General features: G+C 44.8%; 1 protein-coding gene across 3 annotated transcripts; it reads right to left on the bottom strand.

The window, feature by feature from the left end:
* Nucleotides 1-2,114: 2,114 nt before the first annotated feature.
* On the bottom strand, nucleotides 2,115-19,657 carry LOC138164869 (DEP domain-containing protein 1A-like). Of its 3 annotated transcripts, XM_069092798.1 has the most exons (12): nucleotides 18,367-19,657; nucleotides 18,001-18,266; nucleotides 14,624-14,771; nucleotides 12,695-12,813; nucleotides 12,066-12,196; nucleotides 10,569-10,616; nucleotides 9,859-9,999; nucleotides 8,566-9,426; nucleotides 7,693-7,865; nucleotides 5,240-5,416; nucleotides 4,832-5,017; nucleotides 2,115-3,917 (listed from the first exon to the last, which is right to left on the bottom strand). In XM_069092798.1, exons 1-12 carry the CDS (start codon nucleotides 18,730-18,732, stop codon nucleotides 3,777-3,779), a joined length of 2,757 nt encoding a protein of 918 aa, XP_068948899.1. In that variant the 5' UTR covers nucleotides 18,733-19,657; the 3' UTR covers nucleotides 2,115-3,776. The 3 variants fall into 3 exon arrangements, with proteins under 3 accessions (XP_068948899.1, XP_068948901.1, XP_068948900.1); XM_069092800.1 differs by lacking the exon at nucleotides 8,566-9,426; XM_069092799.1 differs by lacking the exons at nucleotides 2,115-3,917; nucleotides 4,832-5,017; nucleotides 5,240-5,416 and adding an exon at nucleotides 5,423-5,557.
* Nucleotides 19,658-21,339: the final 1,682 nt, after the last annotated feature.

Below are 21,339 nucleotides of genomic sequence, written 5' to 3'. Positions count from 1 at the left end.
TAGGGCTTCCTGTACAGACATGGGAGGGCCCACCAAGGGATGAGAGTGGGGAAGACAACAAAAACCCAAGAGGAGAGGGTCCAGGAGAGAGGCATGGGATGGAAAACTGAGCAGCCCAAGAGGTTGGAAAGCCAGGAGAGAAAGGTCGTGGAATTCCCTGACGTCCGAGCTAGTGGACACGGGTGTCAGGCTGCAGGACGACTCCTTACTGGACAATCTGATGGTCTTTCAAAAGATCCTGAGTGTCAGAGGGACTGTGTGAATGAACACACACTAATGCAGTTGTTGGGGCTGTGAAATGGTCTGATCATTCTAGAGAGCAGTCTGCAATTGTGCGAACATGGCCAGGGCCAGTCTCTGACCCGGTCCATGCATGGGAAGAGTCTGGTCCAGGACTTCTCCCAAGCCAGCTCCCCGTGAAGGCTGTATTATGTGTTAAGACTGGCCCACCATCTCTTCTTGACTTGCAGTTTAGGACGTGACAAACGAGCAGCGACCCAGACATAGAAGCGTGCAAGGGAACAAGGACATTAAACACTCTCTCATGGGAACCTAAGGGATGGTTGCTTTACATTCCCCGTATAAACCCTGCTCTCTGATCAGTAAGTGGGGACTGCTGTGGCAGGACCTGTCTGGCTCGTGTCTCATCATTCCCCTCTTCGGTTTGGCCCACGCCCATCTTGATGCAGGCATCACAAACCTCCACAAACTCACTAAAACGCTCCTCCCTTTGACCCGGAGACTCTTCTACCAGGGAAAGCTGCAGAAGCAAAGAGCCACAGCAGCCCTTGGGGTGGGATCTAAGAACTGTCAGCAAACCAAAGAGATGCTCTGCCTGTTACCTGTGGGGCAGGGGCTGCTTCCACACCAAGTGCTCAGTAAATGCTTCTCGGTCACAAAGCACGGGACCAATGCCCAGCAGGCAGCCCTGGGAGGGGCGCTCTGCACAGGCGGAGCCCCTGGGTGAGGAGCGGTGTGTACTCACACTGCCAAAAACCAGAAACAACCCATGGTGGCTCCTAATGGAAAAAGGGACGATTGTCTTTTCATTTAAATCAGATCTAAAAAATGCCCCACCTATCTACATTCATAAAATGAACTGAATACTCAAGAACAAGATGGTTATTTGGAGACCACTGGGCTGGGCAACCTTTTTATGAGTTAAAGTTCTACCCATTTTAATCATCAGTGTGATGCAGCTACTGTGTGTGTGTGTGTGTGCGTGTATAAACATTATTATGTATCATATATATCACTATATATTATCTGTGATGCAGATATCATTACCATCAGGCTGCCTTACATAGGATTCCACACAACATGGGCTAGTCCCCCTCTATGCTGCCTGGCCACATCAGGGGTTTAATTAGAAACCACACCAGGTAAAGAAGGACCTAAGGGTGCAGGATGTTTTTCTTCATGCATCCCAATGGCCTTCACGTGGAAGATGGATGAGACTTGGTCCAACAAGCAGAATTCAGGACAGTGAATGCAAGCTATTCCAAAGTAGAATATCACCTTCACTAGAAGATCCCAGTCAAAGGCTGGATGGGCAATTTTGGGAGTTGTTTTTTTAGGAAGGGGGTACAGGAGGGTGGGCAGATTTTCAGACTGGACAAGATGACTCCTGTAAACCCCTTCCCACTCAGTTCTGTTGTTCTGGGTCTGTCAGAATTACAGGGGTCTGAGGCTGAAAGAACTGGTGGGTATGGATGTTTCTAGCTTTGATTTTGAGAAGCATCTGAAGACTGTATTAGAAAAAAAATGTAGTGAACATCACTAAAAAGGCAAAAGCCAAAGCAAACTATGGTATGGAAATGTATGACATCAAATGACTGGAGCACGTAACAGGATGCCAGGTGCTGACACGCAGTCCAAACAGTCCTCTGATTGCTATGTTATGGCACATTCTCCTCAAGAGGAAGTGAAGCTCTGGTCTGGCTTTCAAACTTTTCCATCCACCTCTAATACACACAATGAGGGGCATAGCTCGACAGTGCTTTTAACTGACAAAAATATTTGTGACATATTATAAACTATGTCATCTTGGTAACGGCTCTGTAAAGTTTTGTTTTACCAGGCCTTTTGCACTTTTAATTTCACGACTACAAATCTTTTGCTATGTCTACTTATATCTTTATTAAGGTAATTAAATATATGAATAAACAAATTAAACCATTACAAACCCCCCCCTCAATGATTTTCACCTTAATTTCCAGCACAATCATATTATCACATACTTTTAAACAGCAAAAATGCTTGTATGCAAAGTATTTGGACATGCTTAAAACATAATTGGGTTCAGTATGTTCAGCAATTTTAGAGACAAGATATCTGGATGAAGGGGTGGCCAGGTGACTCAGCGAGTAAGAGCACTGGCTCCAGTGTCCGGATGACCTCGGATCGAATCCAGGCTCAGACACTTAGCACCCACTCAGAAACACCTGGCCGTGTAACCTTGAGCAAGTTACTTAACCCCAATTGCTTAGGGGCGGCCAGGTGGCTCAGCAAGTAAGAGCACTGGCTCCAGTGTCGGGATGACCTGGGGATCAAATCCGGGCTCAGACACTTAGCACCGCACCCAGAAATAACTGGCCGTGTGACCTTGAGCAAGTTACTTAACCCCGATTGCTTAAAAAAAAAAAAAAAGATCTGGATGAAATATCCACTTATCTAAACTATCTCTCTTCAAACTCTCCCAACTTGTAATAAAAAGCGGTAACATGTTACATGGAATGCTACCATTAAGGCATCATGAAATCCCACTGAGAAGCAGAATGGACCACATTCCTCAATTCGGTCTCTTTTCTGACTTAAGAGTCAAATGACTAGGGTGCAGAACAAATGAGTAAACTGGAGGAGGAAGCTATCTCGGGTTCACGGAAGGCCATGGTGTGAGGGTCCTCAGCACAAGCAGCTGCCTAACCTCATTTCCGTGTTATTCACGATGTCCTCCTGAGTGAACAATGCATCACATGTCTAAACGCGCACTTGTCACCGCGGTTCTGCGAGGGAGGGAGGGCAAGCAGTGCTGGGACATTACAAAGACATCTGCTGGCACCAACCCCAGCCCTGATTTGTGCCTACGAAATACACTCCCCTCAAACTGGGTCCAAGTAGAGAAAAGAAGGCCAGGTGGAGTCGGGGCCTTGTCCTCCTGGGCTGGGAGGCACCTTCTGTATCCTGAACACAGCAGCACATCTCAGCTGGCTGAACCACCAACTTGAAATATGACAAGTGTGTCAGAAACAAGTGAAATATTATTCTGTATTTCTAGCTTTTAAACAAATACACACAAATACATAAAAAACACGGAAAATATGAGTGCAAAACGTAGCAGAATATATAAGTTACCAAGTTTATAGAAGTTCCTCACCAAGCTATCCTTGGACGGAATGGCTAGCCAGCACCCTGACCACCTAGAACTCCTTGTCACACACACCCACACAGCACACATGGGGAAAGGCTTTTCAAAGAACGCCACGTTCATCTTGCTGCTCAGGCCTCCTTCAGTCAACGATCAAGAACGTCTACTTCAGGCACACGTGGTCATGGCTTTTCCAGTTGCTGGCACGAGATGCTCAGAACATTTTTGATTACTAATCGTACTTTCATTCTTCATTTGTTTTCCACTGAGACCTCCTGGCTTTGATGAGATCTCTTGTATCACTACCTCCTTTGGTACCTTTCTATGTCTGTAGCACGGTAGTTTTGGGAAAGGACAGGAAAAGGAGGATGCCTTAACATCAAGTCCTTCCTTTGATACCGTTCGACAGTCAGTGCCTCAGGCCACGGAACTTTGGCTTTTTTAAAACTAGCATTGGTTGCTTGATGGTTGGCTTGTCACCAAACAGGGCGGCTTCACTTTCTGTAGTTGGGAATCTCGTCTGGTAGATGGCAGGATATTCCTTCTGAAACTGAAAACGTTTAGAAGGATGACTGAGCGAGGCTTGGATTGGCCACCCAACGTAAGGGTCCCAGATCTGGGCCCGTTTCAGTGCCAGCAAGACTCTGTAATGACGTGTTTAAAGTCTGTAAAATGAGGCTTAACTATGATCTCTAATGTGTAACTAAATTTGAAAATATCTCGTTTCTAAATTTTGCACATTACCATGTATTCTCTGTGTTCTCCTTGTGCTTCAGCATTTCAACCAAGCAGAGCACATGCCTCAAGTGGCACCACGAAGTATGCAACCCCCAGGAAGTATCTGCCAAGCATGCACTGTGAGCTTCTGGGTGTCCGCCTCACAAGGTTAGTTTACTGTCAGACTACAAATTTAATCACACGACACATTTGTGTGCAGCAACAGCTTCATGAACTGCAAGATTATCAAAGATCTGTGTGGTTTGTTAATAATAAAACTTCAAAAAACCAGAACTGGAACCGCTGATTCCCTAAAGGCAAATGACAAACACACCCTGATGTCAGGTGCTTATTTTTAAAATACGTTCCTGAGGCTCAGAATATATTCTGCTTAATTTCCCTTATCTTCTGTGTCTACAATATAGTATAATGATAACTGATGTTCCAAAAATCTTGTAAGATATTAAATCAAAGGGAAATTTAATTACATTTCCTGTACAACACTTACAAAATAGAAGCACTGAAAAGAGAGTTTTCTGATAAGATTCCACAAGCAATCACCTCCTTGAGGCTTCACTGAAAGCCTCTTCTATGGCTGGATTTATTAAGATCAAAGCCCCTGCATCTGTCATCCACCTTCAGTCTGACCATTTTATTAGGGCTGTCCTCTAAATAAACTGCAGTTCTCTAAGGACATACTCAACTTAGAAAATGGTCACATAACTATCAAAGGAATTCTTCTCTTACCTGCTTTAATTTTTTCTTTTTTTCTTTTAGAGGTAAGCTTTTATCTTTAATAATATTCTCTAAAAGTTCTGCAATTGCAACCTGAGAGGTAGAAACTTTCTGTTCGTCAAATTCCTGGGGGCTTATCTGCTTACAATAAGAGTAAGTTGGCAACGTAGGAATCAGTTCATCGCCAGGATATGCAATCTGAGAAGAATAAAGGGAAAAAGGCAATTCTATTATTTCTGTTCTTATGTGAACAAGTATCATTTCAATGAAATTTGGTAATTACTAGTCTGCAGGTGAACCACACCTGGAGCTCTTTGGAAAGGTTCATTAAGACACTGACTTGAGCTACAGAGCTTACTTCAAGTTTTCATGTAAGACACAACAGCTGATAACCTCCTGCTATGAGCTCCCAGCACCTACATGGCCTTTCCTCAGGTAATCCAGGTGCTTCTCCACGGCGGCCTGTAAGTGGGATGGCACTTGAAGGATTTCTTGATGATGATCCATCAGAAAGGAAACTAATCGTGTAGCAAGCAGCTCGTCCAGATCAACCTCCTCAGCACAGCGCAGTATGCATCGGGAAAACGTCTGTATCATCTGGAAGCATTTCAGAAATGGGAGTCAAAACCCAGACTTTCACCGGAATCAGAAGATCAGCCATTTCCCGGCAGTGCCATGCTGAAGTGTTCCCATGAAGCCATAAGCTGATTTCAATGTTCAGATGAAGACAATTTACGCCTGTTAGAAAGATTAAGAACGCTGGCTTTGCTTAATTCCATACTAATGATCTTGTATTCGCTGAGCATTTTTCAACCAAACAATTCCACAGGATTAAACAGGTTTAGGATTTTCTTTTAATAGATGTGCCCTATTTCACCAGGAAACTGGACAGCACTCATTAATACCAGATTGATATAAGGTGCTTAAGTTTAAAACTGATTAGAAAACAATGACTCTTTACATAAAATCAATCCAACAGAAATATCAATTAGGAGAATATATAATCTACCAAAACCAGTATTCATCAGGAGTTGCAAAATTGGAACTGGTTTACCTTTAAAACTTTGGGAAAAAGTCATATCACATTCAGTTTAATTCAATGAAGATTTACTAAATATCTAATATACACAATGAACTGCTCTAGGCCCAGGAATGATTCAAACATCTATGCATAGACAGGAAACCGTAAAAGTTAGAAGGAACAAATGCAGAAGAGAAGTCAGAGACTGGCAGAAGCAATCTGGAGGAGGGGGTGGGGGAATCGCTTATCTTTGGGGGCGCAGAAGGAGCCTGCCCCGAGCTTTAAGGCGGGGCTGATGGGGGTGGAATGCACAAAGATGGGGTGTGGATGGGAAAGGATAGAGGAACTGGATAGGAGTCTAGTTTAGAAATCTACAGTAGGTTAAGGGCAGTTGTGTAAAATAAGGGCGGAGGCCGGCCACAGAGCGCCTTGGAGAACAGGGTGAGAAGGCTGGGAGGACAGATACCCGGAGGCCATTAGGACAGAGAAATCCCACAGGCCGGGAAACCCGTGAGGCTGGGCCTTGGAAGACAGGTTGGGACTGTGCATTGGGACAATCATTTGCATGGAGGCAAGAATCCCTAGTTATCACCAATCCCATTTAAAAAAATATAACTGGGGGCGGCTAGGTGGCGCAGTGAATAAAGCACCAGCCCTGGAGTCAGGAGGACCCGAGTTCAAATCCGGCCTCAGACACTTAACACTTACTAGCCGTGTGACCTTGGGCAAGTCACTTAATCCCAACTGCCCTGCCTTCCCCCTCCAAAAAAAAAAAATCCAACCAGACAAATGTACAATGATTGGATTTTTAAAGCTCATCTGGCTCTTCTATAATGGTCAAGAATAGTCATGGCCCACAGTGGCCAAGGCTTTAGCCCTTCATTCCAAGTCTGGATAGTTTCTACCTCATTGTGGCACAATCTGGACTGTTGCAGAGATGTGACTTCTCTGTGGCCCATCACACTGGCACCTGCCTCTTGTGGCGGTTTGTGTGTGTTGAGTGTTCAAGCTGAGGAAATACCTCACAGAAGAATTGCTCGTTTCCAAAGTGCCATTTTTGGAAGTAAGTGGTCGTTCCAGCCTCTGTGCCTTCATTAGCAAGTGGCAGAACACAGAAGGGTGGGGCCTTTGTGGATTTTTCACAATCTTCTAATCTTTTGCGATCATCCTCTCCACAGCCCTTTCATGTTGGGTGGATCATGGGGTCACAGGGAGCAGGTGCTGAGAGGGCCTCATTAGCCTGTGATGTTTCTTTATGGGGGCTGATCAGATGCCAGCTTTCTGTGTTTGTCCACTCCACCTCATTAAGTGACTGGACAGGGTAGACACAGGAGACCTTCTAGATTCCCCATTTAAGGAGGAGGCCAAGGGCAATAATGTTATTAATTCCCAACTGGGTTGGGATTTCATCTTTGTTTCCAGAAATTCATCTTCCTGCAAGATGGAACCAACACTGAGATTCACACCTCCTCAGTACCCCCTTGGGCCAACAGTGTCAGAGATTACAGAGAGGTCAAGGAGAATGAGGACTGAGAAAAGGTCACTGGGTTTGGCAACTAGGAGATCACTGGTAACTTTGGAGACAGGCTTCAGGGGTCAGAAGACAGAGTGAAGACGTTAAGAAGAGGGAGAGGAAACAAAGTAAAGGCACCATTGCAGATACCTGGTAGTAGCAGGGAAGGACTGAGGCTGAAGGTCAGGGAGGGTGTGGGGGCATCAGGGGCAGCCTCTGGTAACTGTTCTTACCGTCATCTACAAGGCTGACCCACTACCCGCGTATGTCTCAGTATGAAGTATCCTTTTTATCTCCTCTTCCCACTGGAGTCTATCATTGCTTAAAGCGCAAACTTACAAGTGACCTTGTCCCCATCGCATCATGAAGTCTGGGCATATCAACGTTCTGACTCATCCGAGAAATCATTCTCATCAGCAGCTGGAGCTTTCTCCGGTTTGGCGGAGGAAGCAACAAGCAGCAAATCTGTAGGGCATCGATGGCAACTCTCTCTAGATGAGGCTGCAGCAAACCTAGAAGGAGAAATGGTGACCATAAACAAGGGCCAGGGATCTCGCAAACTGCCATGAGCCTGCAGGAAAGGCAGGACAGGCTGCATACGCCTTCTTTCACTGGCACCTTAATCCTACTGTGATCTTGCTCTCAGTGTCAAACAAAACAGCCCCTTGTTCACACCACGAAGAACCAATGGGGTGAAACCTCAAAGACCAGACACAGCTGGGAGACCAGTGCTTCTGTCAGACATCCCAAGTGTGGGATCCCAGGCGAGGCCGTTACCCTCCCCTGGTCTGAACTTCCTCATCTGCAAAATGGAGATAAGAAGGCTTACACTACGACCTATCTCACTGGGTTTCAAAGTACTTGGCAAACTATAAGGCTCTACAGACACATCAGCTATTATGATATGTCCATCTGGAGGTTAAGACTCATTCACTTGAACAACAACCAAAAAATTACTCATAACCCAAATCACCAAATGCGGGGAAGAAAAATGATGGGAAGAAATAAAATGCTATTACATAAAATACACTATGGTACCAAAAGCTAAATAACTCAAATAAAAATACAAATTATCTATAAAAAGCACAGCCAACAAAACATTTGTTTTGCAAAAAGTAAAGCAAATTCTAAGGTACAACAGGAAAGCAAAAAACAAAGGGTTAGTCAACAGTGAAAGTTATTATTTCATGCACTTGGAAGCATCAACCTTACTCTGCGTGCCAGTCAGCATAGAAGACACTGGAGGGAAAGACTCTCCTGAAAGCTCTAAGGTGCTTTGGCAGAGTCTTTTCCTGACTGTGGTTCTGGCATCCCACGGCCCACTTTCCATGGCTACAGACACATCTGTGGTGCTCTGTGCAAGGTGATCCATGCAATTTGGCCTCATGGTAATTTCAGCAACAGGCATATTGATGCGGCAGCTTCTTCTTCTGTGACTGTTGAAAAGCAAACTGTGAGACCTACAAAGCTGCTTTGCTTTGAGTTTCCCATTACATGATTCCTCCTGGTCTTGAACAGTTACTGTGGACGTTCTTTTAAAACCCACACAGGATGACTTTTGACTGTCTCCATCTGAACAAACATCCAGTCTAGAGTTCTCTTCAAAACCCAAGAACCATCTTTCCTTATTTTGTCCTGCTACATTAAGATCAGACCGACTGAAGCTCGGGCCTTCTGTACTACCAAACCCTGAAGCATCTACAATTCTTTCCAAAGAATAACACCTTGGCTTAAGCTTAGATAAAGGCAAAACAGGTTCATTTTTCAAACCTGTTAAGTTCTGACAACTGCCTCCAATGAAGACATTAGCCCTGGATCTTCGGGTGCCTGGATCACAAAGTGGCAGCTTCTTAGTGCCTGGGCTTTTAGGTTCCTGCTCATTTGTATAAAGAGTCTCAGAGGTTTCTGATTCTTCCTTATGCTTCTCTTTATGAAGTAGACTAAGAAGAAGACACTCAGTTGATTTGAAAGAGTTCATATTGTTTACATGGAGGGCTTTTGAAGACTGTGAATCATCTTGGATTTTATGCTTTCCATTGGTTCTATTTGGAACCGTGATGTAGCCACAGACAACTAACAGAAAATGAAACAAAAATTAAGATGCAACTGGTTTGACAGTGGATGAAAACAGAAAAAAGTTAAAAAAAAAGGGCATCATATATTGTTAGTAATATGCAAAAAGCAGGTATTGAATTCAGAGGCCACTTAAAAAGCATGCAAGATTAAAATGCAAACATGCAGGACATTAGAGGTTTTCCCATCAAAATAGGACCATTTTACTTAAAAAAAAAAATGCACAGCTGATTAAAATTTCTACTTCAAATAGTTCCAATCAGAAAATAATTAGGATTTCTACTATCTATATTCAGGTACTAATTACCCTAAGAGTCCAATCATTGTAATGATAAGATTTCAGAGTTCTCTACTGTAAAGGTTTCCTTTGTGTTTTTTATATAAACGAAGTCCAAAAACTAAAATCCACAGGAACCGAGATCTCATACATACCCAATATATTAACAAATAGCTCATAATATTCAAAAGTAAGCAGAGGCTCTGGGAGATCTAGAAAATAGTCGGCAATGGTCCGGAATACATCTCGTTCAAATCCAACATAAGTTGGCTGACTCAGGTCATTACTTCTTGGCCCTAAAAGACGGAGAAAAGACTGTATGTACAGTTGTACCACATATTTTCTTTTTAACAAGTTTCTTTTAAGAGCCATAAACCTCAACAATAAACCTCTCCATAACTGATCCTTGAATTTTTATGTATATGTAGGGAAAAGAATATTAAGTCCAACTGAGAGGAACGGAAGCCCAGTGAGGTCCATGGGCACATGGGTGCTGGACAGCACTGCAAGGACAAGCAAGAGTCAAAGGCAGGGCAGGTAAGTGCCGGGGTAGGAAGTGCGTCATAGGCATTAGCTGACATCAGCAAGACAGAGCTGTACAGACAGCAGATCTATACAATGTTCTAGGACTAAATGATTCCTCAGGTCTAGTTCCGCTCTAAAAGTCTATGACCCACATAAAGTGATTCAGAAATATCGGGTCAACACAGGTGAGCAGGTCAAATCACACAGCAATGTTACATAAAGGGAGACAACTCAATTTTGCTTTCTCTAATTTAACTCAAATCTTTGTAAAATAAAATTTTAAACATCTCATCTCTGCGATGAAAGACAATAAAATTAAACAGATTCTTGCATAACTTACAGTTTGCCAGACACTTCATAGCAGATAATACCCAGTGAGGAAGGTCATCTATGTAGTAAAAGAGAACACAGTCAGTAACTCACCCACTTAGAATGGTCATAAAAGCAATGCCATAAAGAACTCTGGTCACCATCTGGATTGACAGGATTTCAGAAGCTAGAAGTTCATCAATTCCCCTCTAATTCCTTAAAGCAGCACAATGAATGTGGGCCACGCTGCTCTGGCCGTGAGGGTGTGGCTCTCCTCCCACCCACAAAAACCCAAGGGAGACCACTGAACCAGGACTCCTGGAAGTTTGTGTTCCTCTACAGTGTTGGGAGAATTATGGTTCTGTCGGTCCATATCAACTTGTCATGCCTTCTCCATTCGGGAGGATGAGTTCTGACAGCAGACAGTGCTTGGCTTCATCAATGTTCTGTCATTCATTCAAGAATTCAGTCCCTGTCCCTACTGCTGTATCAATTTCCCAAGGAGCCTGATCAAACACATACGTCATCAATGCACAGGCCCTCTAGGACGCTGGCAGGAATCACGAGCTGGTCGGGCCTGCCAGATTGTATTCTTAGCAAACAGTTTTGGCTAACTGAAAGGATATCTTCATGCCACCTATGCCGAGCCTTTAGTGAGTGATTAAAATTGCCCCCACCCATTTCAGATTCTACTATGTGATGTGTCTGGGAATGGGCATAGCTTCCCAGGTTCTGTTATATATTCACATGGTCAGAGTTACAAAATATCTACTTAATGAGATATTTCACATTCTTGTGGCTGAAGAGACAAGTGCGTTTTATTCCTCGATTCTTGTTTAGTCGAAGAGTTGGAATGCTCTCCATGGGATAAAAATGCTTTCTTCAGTAGCTCGAAGCATCGCCCCTTTGTGCCTTAAGCAAGAAAAAGCCATGACTATTTCTTGGGAATTGGGGCCTTAATTTAAATTTATTCAAATAGTTTAAATAAAATTATTTGTACAAAAGTTGCTAAGTTGTTCACATTTTAAATATTTAGATAAATCTACCTAATAGACAAAAGGAAAGTCCAGCTCTAGTAGCACGATTACAAAGAGCAGTAAAACTGGGAAAGAGGAAAAAACACACAAATCAAACGAACAAAGAAAAACACTGGCCTGAAGGGTCTGGCCTCGCACCTGCAAATGGCCTGCTGCGCTGTACTGATTTCCCTCCACTGCCAATCTGGGTGATAAGCAAGCCTATCCTAACGAGTCCTCCGGTCAGTGCTAAGCCCTGGCAGCAGGGGAGTTCTGTGTGACACAGGACACCCGAGAAGCACAAGCTCTGTCCCCATGCACTCACCCCGGTCCCCTCTAACGACATCAACAGCATCACTCAACACCATGCCTGTATAACCATCTGTGTCATCACTCAGACGCAGGGCTCTGCCCTGACTCGAGCCCCAGCCCCAGCCCCAGCCCCAGCCAAGCAGCTTGGAAGAATTTAAAACAAATTCCTCTAAGTACTGAATGCGCTCTGCCATCCTGACCTGCTTTGTTCTGCAGCACAACCACTCCATGTTTACTTGTATTGGTCATGTTATATATTATGTACTGAGGTATTACTTGTGCTGGATCCAAGGCTTCTTCTAAAGATGGCATACCTAAAATGGTTTGTAAGCTGAATGGAAACAATAATGAAGAGAATCTTATTTCAGACAACAAGGAAAATAAAAAATAAAAATAAGCTACATTCAGAGTCTTTCAAAGATGAAATCTGTATGACAAAGAGATTAATTTTAAAAGAAACTACAAACAATCTCCCCATTTTCCCTTTGACAAAATTTCACATATATATGTATGTATACAGAGAGGGGGACAGATGGAGGGGGAAAGAGAGGAGAGGAAATGAGAAGAGAGGGGAGGGGAAAGAGAGATAGAATTACTTCTTCCCAATTGCTTCCCCAGCCCTCCCCAATAACTTTTTAGGATTCTATAATAGTAATTTCAGGAATGTCTATAAAATTGGGGTTTAAAGTCAGGGAGGGGTGAGAAGAATCTAACTAAAAACCTTAAATTCTTTGAGACTGTACGTTAGGGCTTCCACTCGCATATTTGAATAAAAAGGACCAAAGTTTGAGTAACTCAAGAGCTTGGTCTTAACTAAATACAGACTTACTGCATCAAAATAATATGTCTCCAGATTTCTCCGATATCTTCCTGGCTTATTTCCCTTTCCTCTACTGGGTTTTCTTTATTTTCATCTCCAATTTCACTTCTAACATTTTCTGTATTTTCCTAAAAAATGAAGATCACAAGTTTAGCTTGGTAAAACTTATTAAAGTAATTTACCAAATATGAAATCATTTCATATTAAAACATTTCAAATTTGGTAAAATACTAAACCAAATAATGCTTTCCTTGAAATGCTTAGTAATCTAGCCATTTCTTCAAAGTTGTGCAGCAGAGGAGCAGTGCTTGCCTTAGTTGTGAAAGCACCCTGATCACAACTGTGGGTTCCACACTCTTAGTCACTCTCAGCTTCGAGGATAGAATATAGGCTTCAGACATAACTCAGAGGCTTTTGGTGCACCTTTGATTTCTTTGGGCATTAAGGTCAGTTGCTTGGGATTACTGAAGTTATCGAAAGCATGCATACCAGAGAAATATTTCATTTTCAAACAAAAACTCAAGCTTCCAAAAAAAATTACTATAATACAACGATAATTTTAAAAAGCGGCCCATCTTATAACAAGAGATCACTTCTCTTGGACCATAAAGTCCTTGTAAGAAGGGATCATGTCACTTTTGTCACCACCTCGAAGAGTCTGGTACATAGTAGGTGCTTAATAACGATGGCTAATTTGTCAGCAACAATAAATTAAAACCAAATTCCTCATTAACAGTGAAACACAAAATATGACGCCAAGACGCTGGACTTCCCCAAGCTAGTGCTAATCTTATCACTGAGGTCCCAGAGCTATAGTTAGAAAAGTATTTGGTAAAGCTTAAACAATTATATAAATGTTAGCTGTTATTCCTATTCCCAAGACAGAGATTATACATGTCCAATGGATTACATATGTGAACCAAGGAAAAGTCAGACCCCTGAAATGAATATGTCCTCAAAACATTTTTCTGTGGTTAAAGTAAAAGGTCACAGCAGAGCAGACTTAGGCCATCCCTGATGTTGGGTAAATAAGTCAAATCGTCCTTACATACCAACAAGCAGCAAACGAATCCAAGCTCCTACTTTCTTCACTCCTTAGGAAGAACTACATTTTGTTTAATTGTAAAACCTGGGATCTGCTAGATTTAAAAAGAACAAAGCCAGGAAGGCGCCTTCTTAGGCAGGAGAGGTGTTACCAGAGTGTAGCCTTCTGCCTTTTCCTTCCTCCATGAATCTCTGATGATTTTGTGAAAACTGTGTGCTCCCTCCATTACCTAGGGATCAAGATGTATTTCTGGCTTCCTAAGCTGTAGGTCAGAATGCATTTTCCATAAAAGTAATTCCATAAATGCTGATTGGACAGTTGAAACCATATTATCAACACCATTTAAAACATCTTCTAAGAGAAAATGGGTGGTTACACTCCATCTGGCTTTGGGGATGGTCTATAGGAAGCGGAGGTAGAACTTCCTTAGCTAAGGAAATCTCAGTCCTCCAGCACCCCTTCCCCCCCCCCCCCCCCCCCCCCCCCCCCCCCCCCCCCCTAAGGAAATCTCAGCCCCCCCCCCCCCCCCCCCCCCCCATTCTTTCTCTGCATCCCGCAGGGTCCACATCATTTTAACCTCTTCTTGCATTTACACTGCTCCCCTTTTGGCTTGACCCCAGGCCCCTGCTGAGTCCTACACTTGGCTCCTCACCAGTTCATCCTACTTCCTTGCTCTGGCCTATCTGGGGTTCTCTTTTGATTTCTGGTGATGTCCGGAGGCGTGCTGCTCATGCATCAGGCTGCTCTGAATGCCAAAAGACTGACTAAAACTGAACTTCTGAAACCCAACTACGTTTAAGTTTGGGATGAACCGAATGAGCCTTAGATGTGGGATGGTACACTTCACTTTTTATTGATTACTGGAAATCACGTCAATTGGAAACATGCGTTACCTGATAGACATGCTTTTTAGGAGTCCTTCGAGATAAATGTCGTAATTTAAAGATACTTTCTTTTTCTTTAAAAATATTCTCTAGGCTGCTTTTTCTCAATTCTGGATGACGGTGTGGTACACTTTTAACTGGAGAAGTTGTAGGAAACCTATTTCAAAAACAGATTTGAACTGATGTAAATTGTGAGACTGGGTATCATGTCCTGTAGCTTTTATGTATGATAATCATACTCTGACTAATAGGATAATTAATAATATCAAATTTATTTGGCCTTGATAGGGAATGAAATGTTTTACGTAAGTGACTTTTCCAGAGATAAATCATTCTAATCATACTTTCTTTAAATAAAACATACCCAAAGTACTAGAACTTTTTCTTGAAGAATCAAGGTCAACAGCATGAACATCAATCACTATATTAAGTTCTAATACAATGACACCGACTTGGCATGAGACTCTTTGCCCCTACATTAAATACCTGTAGAATACTAAGCTTTTTTAGCCCTCTTAAAATTTTTTTAAAAGTCTCTTCTCTTGCTGTGAAAATAATCACTTACCATTTTATTTTCCACATATTTTTTGTTTGCCTTTGTGGCCCCTAGCTCTTAAACTTGTTGCTATCTGGGAAAACACCCAAAAACCTTTGAAAAGAGGGGACTTTCCCCAACCCCCAACCTCAACCTGCCAATCAATTTGAAGACAGGCCAGAATTAGGGGATCCATGGGCTTATCCCTTCCTCCAACAACCCTCATTTCCAATTGCTGCAGGGCTCCATGGCCCCAGAGCACTGTAACCCTTGAACTCACTATCTTCTTGGTAGGGAAACATCTGTCCCATTAAATTCTAAAGCTCTTATTGGTTTTTCCGGCCACATTGGTACTACCTGGCCTTTCCATTTCCTCAGCGCTTAATACATTTCTCCCCTTTCAACCTATTCCTAGATATAGGAATGTATGTCACAGTAGGTACAAATAAATCAGAGTAGAGAATTTGGACAGGTGCTCAAGTCCTGGGTTCCAGACCCAGCTCTATTACTCACTAGCTACATATGTGACTTTGAGAAAGTCAGTGCACCTTTCTGACCTTCATTTATAAGAATAAGAGGGTGCTCATTGGGTGATCTGTGAGAGCTTGTAAAGAACTAAAATGTTCTGAGTCCACTTAAGAATTCTCAGCATTAGATCTTGTCTCCACTTCACTAAGAAAAAACCTGGCCTCCTTTGATCCAGCAATACCACTCCTAGGGTTATATCCCAAAGAGATCATAGAAGTGGGAGGAAGACCCATATGTACAAAACTGTTTTTAGTAGCTCTTTTTGTGGTGGCAAAGAATCGGAAATTAAGGGGCTGCTCATCAATTGGGGAATGGCTGAACAAGTTGTGGTATATGCATGTTATGAAATACTATTGTGCTATAAGAAACGAGGAGCAGATGGTCTTCATATTTACCTGGAGAGGCTTATACAAACTGATGCTGAGTGAGAAGAGTAGAACCAGGAGAAATTTGTACACAATTACAGACACAACGTATGTGTGATGACCAGCTTTGATAGACTGGACTCTTCTCAGCAATGCAGTGATATAAGTCAATCCCAAAAGACCCGTGATGGAGAGAAATGTGTACATCCAGAGAAAGAACTAGAAAGAACTGAGTTTATATCCAGATGGAAGCAAAATACCTGATCTTTTTCCTTTTCTTGTTTGGTTTTATGTCCTCTTTACCATTTTTCATTCCATCTGATACAATGTCTTTATAACCTGACTAATGTATAATGTGAAAGTATTTACAGATCCTATACTTGACTATATGCCGCCATGGGGGAGAGGGCAGGGAGGGGCACAAAATGTGGAACTCAAGGAATTGTGGAATTGAATCCTGTAAACTAAAAGGAACCAAATTCATTAAAAAAAAAAAGATAAAGTATAAAAAAAAAAAAACCTGGCCACCTAGGGTGAACTCCTTCACATCCTCTACACCCCCAGTTCATTAAAATGAGTTTCTTGTTTTACACGTCAAAATCCTAAATTTTACTTTATCATTACTATCCTAGAAGGAATTTTTAAAATTTCCCAATTGATAAATAGTCAAAAGATATGAACAAATAGTTGTTAAAGAAATTAAACTATCAATAGCCATATGAAAAATTGCTCTAAATCACTCATAATTAGTGAAATGTAAATTGAAGCAGTTCTAAGGTTCTAGCTCATACCTACCAGATTGGTAAAGAAGACAAAAAAGGAAAATGACAAATGCTGGAGGGGCTGTGGAAAAATGGCACATTAATACACTGTTTTTAGAGAATAGTCCAGTCATTCTGGAAAGGAATGTGGAGTTATCCTCAAACACTAAAGAATGAACATATTCTTTCACTCAGTGATAATATTACTAGGTCAATACCCTAACGAGAACAAAGAAGAAAAAGACTCAAAGACATAAAGTAAGTCCAGCAGCTCTTTCTGCAGGGGCAAAGAGATGGAAACTAAGGGGGTTCCAGTCCACTGGATAATGTCTGAACAAATTATGGCATATCAATGCAATGGAATATTATCGTGCTGTAAAAAATGAAGGGATGGATGCAGAGCGAAGGGAGCTGAACCAAAAGAACAAGTGACGCAGAGACCACAGCATGCTAAGGACACACAGGGCGTAAGAACTCTAACCAACACGGTGACCACCAAGACCCCAGAAGGCTGATGAAGGCTGTGACCTACACCTGCTGAGAGGAGGGGCCAGGGACTCAGAGTGAAGAGCCTAACAGATGTGGCTGACTGGGCCAAGGAGAAAATCTGTTCTGCTTGGCTCTGCATAGGCCCAGGGTCTTACAGCTGTCACCTGTACAAAATAGCTTTCAGCAAGTATGTGGTTCGCTATTATCTTATTGGGGCCAGAGCACTGGGCCTGGAGTCAGGAGGAGCTGAATTCAAATCCCCTCCGACATCACCCCCAAGTCACTTTAAGCCTGTGTGCCTCGGCTTCCTCCTCTGTAAAATGAGCCAGAGGAAGAAATGACAGGCGTTCCGGGGCCTCTGGCAAGAAAGCCCCAAGCAGGGTCACCAGGAGTGGGCCACGGCTGAACACATGGCCATGTCAGTGTCAGCTGTGCTACAATGTAACCTGACACTGACTAGGGGGGCCCAGCACGTGCCCCGCCCCGCCCCGCCCTCCTAGATCTCCAGGTTGATCTCGGCTCTACAGGTCCTCACCGGCGTCCAGGCCTGGGGCCCTTGGACCCCCCCTAATCACCTGGCACGGCCGGGCCGTCAGGCCTCAATGGGCGGGGCTCTGACGGGGGGGGGGGCCCAAACAGTAAGAGCTTCACACCCCCCTCCCCCAGACGGATGGGAGGCGGAGGGGGAGAGGAGCGCCCGGCCCCTACCTGAAGAGCCGGCCCTCATCCTGCACATCCTCCGACCCCCAGCGCCCGCGCACGTCCTCGATGACGTGATTCTTGAGGAACTTGCCCAGCAGCTGCAGCGCCTGCGGCCGCGACACGTCGGGCCCGAAGCTGCCGTGGCTCCGCAGCAGCGCGCACAGCCAGTCCGCCGCCTCGCCCGCCGTGAAGCAGCGCCCGTGCTTCTGGAAGCGCCGCCGATGCTGCCGCAGCGGCATCCCGGCCCGGAACGCGGCCGTCAGCTCGTTCCACTGCGGAGGCAGAGCGAGGCGGCCCGCGTCAGTGCGCCCTCCCGGGCTCCGGCACGCGGGGCCTCGGCCCCCCCCGCCCCCGCCCGGGCTCCCCCCTTACCAGCTGGGTGGCCCGGTAGGGCCCCGGGGTCACCCCCCGGCTCTCCATGCTCCCCGCCGGGCCTCCCCCCATGGCGGCGCCCGCAGCCCGAGCAGCGAAGCTTCCCCGGCCTCCGCCGCCCCGCTCCGGCCACGTAACCAACCGTCTGCCGGGCGACCCGAGAGAGTTTGAATAGCCCGGGCGGCGCCGCCGATTGGCTGGAGGCGTGGCCACGTGACGCGACGGGGGCGGGGCTTCAGCTCGCTCCTGGCTGGGCGCGGGCGCTGCTCTCCAGGGTGCCCTGAGGCCTGGGTCCGCAGGAGGCTGGCTGGCCGAAGAGCTGGACACTTCTCCAGAGGGGGGGCTCGGGCAAGCCCCCTCCTCCATTGCGCTCTCAGGGCAGGACTGCCCGAGTGGAGGCGGGAGCGTCTGCCCCCAGTCGGCGGGAGAGGGCCTGCCTCCGTGTTAAACTGCCCAGCCCCTCCGCAGCCCTGCGAGCGCAGCCTCCGGGCAGGCAGCCTGCAGCCGAGCTTGGGGAGGTGCAGAGGGGCTGGCGCGACTCCCCTCGTCCCCCAGGTTTACCTCGGGCAGCATCTTCTGAACACGCGCCCCTCCCCGTCCCCAGACAGAAGAGCGCTTCGACGTGGCCCCTGAGCCAGCAGAGAGAGTTCAGGTCGTTCAGTAAGCGCAGGGACCCCGCATCGGACACTTACTGGCGGTGTGACCCTGGGCAAGTCACTTCGCCGCTGTTGGACTCGATTTCCTCCACACCTGGGGCTGCCTGACTGTCCCTCAGCATCTTCAGACCGGTGCAGTCACGAGGGGGCATGCTGTGGTGCTGTGTAAGGATAAGAGAGAGGCAGAAGGTCCTCCCGAAGGCTGCCCTCTCCGGAGCCCAGCGCAGGGCCCGCACTGCTAACCTGGGCCTCCCTGCACCATTTCACAGGCCTTCAGAAGTTTGTGTGCGGGCCCTCAGTCATGCTCAGCAACGAGCTGTGTGGTGGCCAGCGGCCCAAGCTCCCTGGTCCTCTCCAAAAAATCAAGGACTTTTGGCCCCAGTGAGTGCCGTCTTAATGGAGAGATTCAGCTGTATGGTCCGGGCCCTACCGGAGGCAGGGAGAAAGCTCCCATCCCCACACAGTCATGGCTTTAACAATGGAGAGACAAGGTTGTGTAGATGTGATTTCTTGTTTAGAAACCCCAGAAACTTGAGGAGGTTTCAGATCACTATTCCTGGAACTGGAACAATTGCACCTCGAAAGGACTTAGAATCCATCCTGTCCGGTCTCCTCATCTTGTGGAAGGGGAAACTGAGGCCCAGAAGAGTGGAGAGTTTTGCCCAAGGCCATGGGTCTTCAGCACTGCAGCTGGGATCTGAACCCATGTTTCCTAACTGTAGAACCAGCATTCTTTTGAATCAACTACACCATATCCTGGGATTTAGAATTGGAAAGGATGTAGAGATAGATAAGCCCTTCCAACCCCTTCATTTTGGAGTGGAGCTACTGAGGCCCAGAAAGGGTTAACTCACCCACATCACAGGTAGGAAGGACCAATGGTGAACCCAGCTCTCTTGACTCCAAATGTAATACTCTTTCTGCTATAGTGCATTCCCATACAGGTCCTCTTGCCCCAACCAGCACAGGTCAGCCATTGTCTCTTGGTTAACTAGTTTGCTAAATCATACAGTTATTGAATAAATGTTTTCATCTGCTTAGGTCCCCAAAACTTCAGGCCTTGATCTTTAAATTTTTGGACATTTTAGCCTTCTTCATTCAGATAGCTCAGCCCTCACAGATTTTAATCAAATGTATTATTTTCACTCCTACATACACATTTAAGAAGATAATGAATTGGTTATTTTTGAAACAACCTTTTAGAGTAGAGCTGAATGCCTTTAGGTTTGTTCATCGAATTTCTAATTATCCTAGTATTACATTGATTTAAGCCTTTCCTGTTTCTCGCCGGATTTGTTCTTGATTTCAAAGTATATCAAATCATTTTGGCATTGCTTTGGGCTTTTCACAAAAACCCTTACAGTGTTCATCTCCAACTTTACAAATGAGAACACATGCCTTTCTGTATAGCATTATCAGGGAACTTGTCTCATATCAGATATCAGACAAGCGAGGAAAAATAGAGCTCTTGGAAGATATCTGGGGAGCTCTTAGAAATTTGATCATTTGATAAAAAGTACACATTGTCAAAAGACTCAGCATGGCACAGTGGGCAGAGGTTATGGATGACAGCACGATTCCGTCCTCTTAGGAGACAGGTGGGGGTCTATGGGTGTAGAATGTCCATTAGTTTGGATTTTCCTTTTTTAATTTTTCGTTGAAGTACAAGTATGGGATGCTTTGTATGAAATGCTTTCAAGTTCGGAAAGCACTTTCCATCTATTATCTCATTTAAGCCTCACAACAGCCTTGTGAGGTAGATACTACAAATGTTATTATTCTCATTTTGCAGATGGGGAAACTGAGGCTCAGAAAGGTGAAGGGGTCACATAGTGAGAAGTGCCAGAGACAGGATTCGAGCCCATTTAGATTTTCTTGATTATGAATCCAATACCTTATTCTCTACCTTATTCCCTGATAGGGAAGTATGTAAAAACCAAATTACATATTTAAAAATGCATATTTGATTTTTATTTGTGTTAATTTAATACAGAATTAAATGGGACACGAACCTGGAATATACTGTGTAACTTGAAACACTGCACCTGGAGGTATCAGGCCCACTGGCCAGATGAGTGTTGGGCACCCACCATGAAGAGCTGGAAACTTTAGTAAGAATAGCATTTCTGTAGTGACGATGACATGCCAGGCCCCGTGCAAAGCACTTTGACAATATGACCTCATTGTATCTTCGAAACACTCCTGGGAGGAAGATGCTGTAATCATCCCCCTTTTACAGAAGAGGAGACTGAGGCAGACATAGCCATTGCACTTTACCTAGGGTCACACAGCCAGGAAAGAGCTGAGGCATTCTCTA

The sequence above is a fragment of the Petaurus breviceps genome, unplaced genomic scaffold (genome assembly GCF_028583685.1).
Source record: "Petaurus breviceps papuanus isolate PSGF00001 unplaced genomic scaffold, PetGlider_PUasm1.0 207, whole genome shotgun sequence".
NCBI classification, from domain to species: Eukaryota; Metazoa; Chordata; class Mammalia; order Diprotodontia; family Petauridae; genus Petaurus; species Petaurus breviceps.
This window is presented reverse-complemented; position numbering and strand designations above follow the sequence as displayed.

Coding starts and splice junctions, on each gene's coding strand:
- LOC138164869 (XM_069092798.1), bottom strand. CDS start 18,732: ATGGAGGAGGGGGCTTGCCCGAGCCCCCCCTCTGGAGAAGTGTCCAGC. Junction 12,197..12,694: donor AGACATATTATTTTGATGCA/GTAAGTCTGTAT, acceptor GTTTCCATTCAG/CTTACAAACCATTTTAGGTA. Junction 9,427..9,858: donor GCTATTTGTTAATATATTGG/GTATGTATGAGA, acceptor ATTTTCTGTTAG/TTGTCTGTGGCTACATCACG.